Here is a 4,835-nt window from a genome sequence, read left to right as displayed (position 1 = left end):
AAAGAGGGAGGGAGGGAGGGAGGGAGGGAGACTTTAAACAGCAGGCCGAGCTCATGCCTGAAACCAAGTATTCAGGAAGTTAAGACAGGAGGATTGCAAGTTTAAGGCCAGCCTGGACCACATAGCTGAGACCCATCTCAAAACAAAAAATGTAAAGGGCTGAGAGGTAGCTCAATGGTAGAGCACCCTTGGGTTCAATCCCAGGGACCACCACTCAAAAGCAGAACAAAAGAAAAATCCTATAAACAAAGGCTGAACTTTAAAGCTATGCACGTTGGAGCCCTTTAGGGGGAAGTACGCTGATGTCTATAGTGACTTTCCATTAAAGTCATCCCTCAGTATCTGTGGAATTGCTCTCACAGCTGCCTACATCCAAAGTCCAAGGATACATAAATCCTTTGTATATAATTGTATAAGATTAGAATACAACCTACACACATCTTCCTGTATATATTATAAAATATGTATTTATATAATGTATACTTATATAATATAAATATAATATATACTTATATACAATATACAACATAAATATATATTTACATATGTATATAAAATATGTATATTAAAAAAATTTTAGTACTGAGAATTGAACCCAGTGGTGTTTTACTACTGAGCTATACTCCCAGTCCTTTTCAATTTTTGAGACAGGATAAGTTGCTTAGATCCTAGCTAAATTGCTGAGGCTAGCCTCCAACTTTTGATCTCCTACCTTAGCCTCCTGAATCCTGGGAATACGGGCATGTGACCCTGTCCCTGACTTATTGCATACTTTAAATCATCTTGAGGTTACTTATAATACCTAATAAAATGTAAATCTTGTGTAAATAATTGTAAAATAATATTATTTGGGGAAAAATGACCCCCAAAAAGATCTGTATATATTCAGTACAGATGTAATTTTTCTTCAAATTTTTTTTTTTTGAAGGGGAGTACCTGGGATTGAACTCAAGAGCACTCAACCACTGAGCCACATGCTCCTGCCTCAGCCTCCTGCTCCTCTGGGATGACTGGTGTGCGCCATCGCGCCCAGCTCAATTATTTTTAGTCTACAGTTGGTTGAATTCAGGATGCAGGACCTGCAGTCCTGGAGAGTCAACGCTTTCAATGAAGACTGCAAGTAAGGATGTAAAGACACTTCCATCTGACCAAGTGTCTGCTGTTGGGGACCTGGCCTCTGCTGATCCTCCCAACCCTCCCAAGCCATCCCCTCTACCTTCAGTTCAGTGGGTCAGCCCAGGTACCCCTGGGCCTCAGGGCGTGGCGCCCAGGGTGAGGGGGCCTGGAAACCAGCTGCTCTCATCTTCAGTGAGTTAATGACTACAGAACTTCCTGATTTGATTGCATAGCTCAAGAAAACCCTCTGGCCTCTCAACTATTCTGCTTTTCTCTTTCTTTGCTGGTAGTTAATTTTTTTTTTTTTTTTTTTGACTGTGGTCAAGTATTCACACATCCCGATCTTCTTTATCAGATTGTTATGGAGGCTGAGGCTTCTTTGTTCACCATTATTCCCTATACCTGAGTTGGTGCCGGGTCCATGAATAGTTAAGCACTGAAAATAATGTTTGCTATGCTGGGGATGGTGCCATGGGTCTATAGTCCCAGACACTCAGGAGGCTGAGGCTGGAACATGGATTGAGCCCAGGAATTGGAGGCCAGCCTGAACACAGTCTTGAAAAAAGTAAATAGTTAAAAGGCAAATTAGAATAAGATACCACTTTCATTTGAAATATGGGCAATTTTAAAGGATTGGCCATATTGAGAGTTTGATGAGGACCTGGAAAAAACAGAACACTTGTACATATTATTGCAATAGGTAGGTTGAAGCATTTGTTCAAATGTACAGTGTTTGATAAACATTGATCAAGCAAATTCATTCATGTGTATTTCTTCTATAAAGCACAGAAGCACAAATATATACAACAGCGTTCTCAGAAGTTGTTCCAAGTATTATAGACACCTTTCAGGAGGAGATTGATTTAAAAAAAGGAGAGCACACTCATAAAATGAAATTCTATACTATGCAGCCATTATAAGGAATAGTTAATATTGGAAATGATGACTGGTAGATATTTGGTAAGAAAAGTTGTAGAAAAGTGTAAAGCATAATTCCATTATGTTTTTTAGAAACCCTACACATGTAAATGCAAACAAAAACTATAGTATTTTTTTAAAATGAGAGTAGAAAGTAAATAAACCAAATTGTTAATTAGGATTACCTCCCAAAGTGGGGATGGCCATGTTAGGGGTGGATGAGGGAAAGAGGCATTTCCACTTTTGTTTGTTTCTTTAAATTATTGAAACAAGCAGGTCTTACAGTTTAAAAAATATATATATACTTAAAATACCCTAAACTCTTGTATGCAGAAAAAAACTCTAAGGTAAGGTATATGTTGCTTCTGTTAAAATAAAGCTACAATTCTTAGCAAAGCACTGTGGCAAACAACCTGTAATCCCACTCTGAAGACTGAGGCAGGAGGGTCTTAAACATAAGGACAGCCTTAGCAATTCAGTGAGACCATGTCTCAAAATTAAAAGGCTAGGGATGTAGCACAGTGGTAGGATTGAACCCCTGGGCTGGGTTCAATCCCCACTAAAACACACATACACACACACATACCCGACACATGCTTGCTTTTTCTTTTTAAAGCTAAAACTTTTGAGTGCACCCCCCCAAAAAAAAAAAAAGCCTTAGGATGAGCTAACATCCATGGATCACCTGTATGTCTTTATCGAAGACTTTAAATTCTACTCAAGGTCTGAAAGAAGAAGCTACAGTTAATGAAAGTAGGTCTGTGTTTATCATCACTAGCAATTAAAGAAATGCAAATCAAAACCACTGTAAGATTTCATCCCACTCCAGTCAGAATGGCAGCTATTATGCATACAAACAACAATAAGTGTTGGCGAGGATGTGGGGAAAAATCGGAAGCTCATACACTGATGGTGGGACTGCAAATTGGTGCAGCCAATATGGAAAACAGTATGGATATTACTTGGAAAATTGGGAATGGAACCACCATTTGACCCAGCTGTCCCTCTCCTTGGTCTATACCCAAAGGACTTAAAAACAACATACTACAGGGACACAGTCACATCAATGTTTATAGCAACACAATTCACAATCACTAAAGTGTGGAACCAACCTAGATGCCCTTCAGTAGATGAATGGATAAAAAAAAAAAGTGACATATATTCACAATGGAATATTACTCAGCAGTAAAATAGAATAAAATCATGGCATTTACAGGTAAATGGATGGGATTAGAAAAGATAATGCTAAGTGAAGTTAGCCAATCCCCAAAAAACAAATGCCGAATGTTTTCTTTGATATAGGGAGGCTGATTCATAGTGGGATAGGGAGAGGGAGCATGGGAGGAATAGATGAACTCTAGATAGGGCAGAGGGGTTGGAGGGGAAGGGAGAGGGCATGGGGTAATTAATGATGGTGGAATGTGATGATCATTATTATCCAAAATGCATGTTTAGGGGCTGGGGTTGTAGCTCAGCGGTAGAGCACTCATCTAGCCCATGGGAGGCCCTGGGTTCGATCCTCAGCACCACATAAAAGTAAGTAAAATAAAGGTGTTGTGTCCAAATACACCTAAAAAATAAATATTTTAAAAAAGAAAAAAGTACATGTATAAAGACACAAATCCGTGTGAATATACTATGTATACAACCAGAGATATGAAAAAATCTGTCTATATATGTAATAAGAATTGTAATGCATTCTGTTGCAATATATAAATAAAAATAATAATAATTTAAAAAAAAAGAAAGAAAGTGGGTCTGAAGTTCAGGGGTGGGCATGCTGCCAGAAAGGAAGGGACTAAGAACTTATTCTGCTTTTCCAAGTAAAAGATCCTCCCACAGAGGTGCTTGGAGCTCTGAACAAGTTTCCATGGGTACTCCTCTTCTTCGATTTATTAGCTAAGATCTAAATCTCAAAACAAGGAGACCAAGAAGCCCTGGGGTCCATGTTATTCCCATCTCGGCTTTGAAAATATCGAGCCACCTCTCATTTAGGATCATCTTTATGACTAGGAAAGGGGTGTGAACACAGGCGGCGCGGGCCCTCGCCACCGTGTCTAGAGCGTGCGTAGGAAGGGATCCGGTTTGGCCCGTAGCTGGCGGCCCCCGCGCGGGAGGAGACGCAGCGGTCCCTGTCCTCGAGGCCTCAGATGTCAAGCCTTCTCGTTCCCCACCGCCGGGCCAAGGGGGAGGCTGCAGGGTCATGTTCCCCGGACCTAGAAGGGGGCTCCGCCAGCTTGCAGAGGAGGGTCAGGGCTAGAACCCAGGGACACGCTCGGCCTTCGCCCTCCCCCGCCAGCTTCGGGAACTTTCTGGCATCACTTAGCCGACTGGGTGCTTTGTCCTTTGCCGACCCCAACATTATTTAGCAACCAAACCACAGCCGGGCCCAGGGTGAGGGTCTTCCCGCCCAGAGGCAAGTCGCTAGTTCCTTTTAGCGAAGGGGAAACGGCGGCGGACGACTGGGGTGGCTAGGAACCGGCCAAGGTCACCCACCTTTACAACGGTTTCCCCCACCCTAGATGTTTCCATCTGTGAATGTGAATAGAATTAAGCTCTCCCTTTTCTTCTTCAAAGGCCGGCATGCGGAATAAAAATATGGTCGTTGAGCACCGGTACCGGTTTGGACTTTGGTTTTCAGAGCCCAGTGCTTCCAAGGTCGCAAGTATTAGAAGGGTCACAGGAGACGATACGGGGTGGGGGATGGGGGTGGCCCTTTGTGGTTGAAAGTCACTTAAGGAGTAAAAGCCCCAAACGACCATCTCCTTACTAGGTGTCGGTGACCAATGTCCACCTGATCA

The 4,835-nt window shown here is 42.1% G+C and overlaps 1 protein-coding gene across 1 annotated transcript in view; it reads right to left on the bottom strand.

Annotated features, from left to right (window-relative positions):
• LOC107142280 (dehydrodolichyl diphosphate synthase complex subunit NUS1-like) overlaps positions 1-4,239 on the bottom strand; it is a 14,207-nt gene extending 9,968 nt beyond the window's left edge. Inside the window, exon 1 of the mRNA XM_048782845.1 lies at positions 4,087-4,239. Within this exon, the coding sequence (XP_048638802.1) occupies positions 4,087-4,239 (153 nt within the window). The remainder of the gene's footprint in view (positions 1-4,086) is intronic.
• Positions 4,240-4,835: the final 596 nt, after the last annotated feature.

This window comes from Marmota marmota, unplaced genomic scaffold (genome assembly GCF_001458135.2).
Source record: "Marmota marmota marmota unplaced genomic scaffold, marMar, whole genome shotgun sequence".
Taxonomy (NCBI): domain Eukaryota; kingdom Metazoa; phylum Chordata; class Mammalia; order Rodentia; family Sciuridae; genus Marmota; species Marmota marmota.
This window is presented reverse-complemented; position numbering and strand designations above follow the sequence as displayed.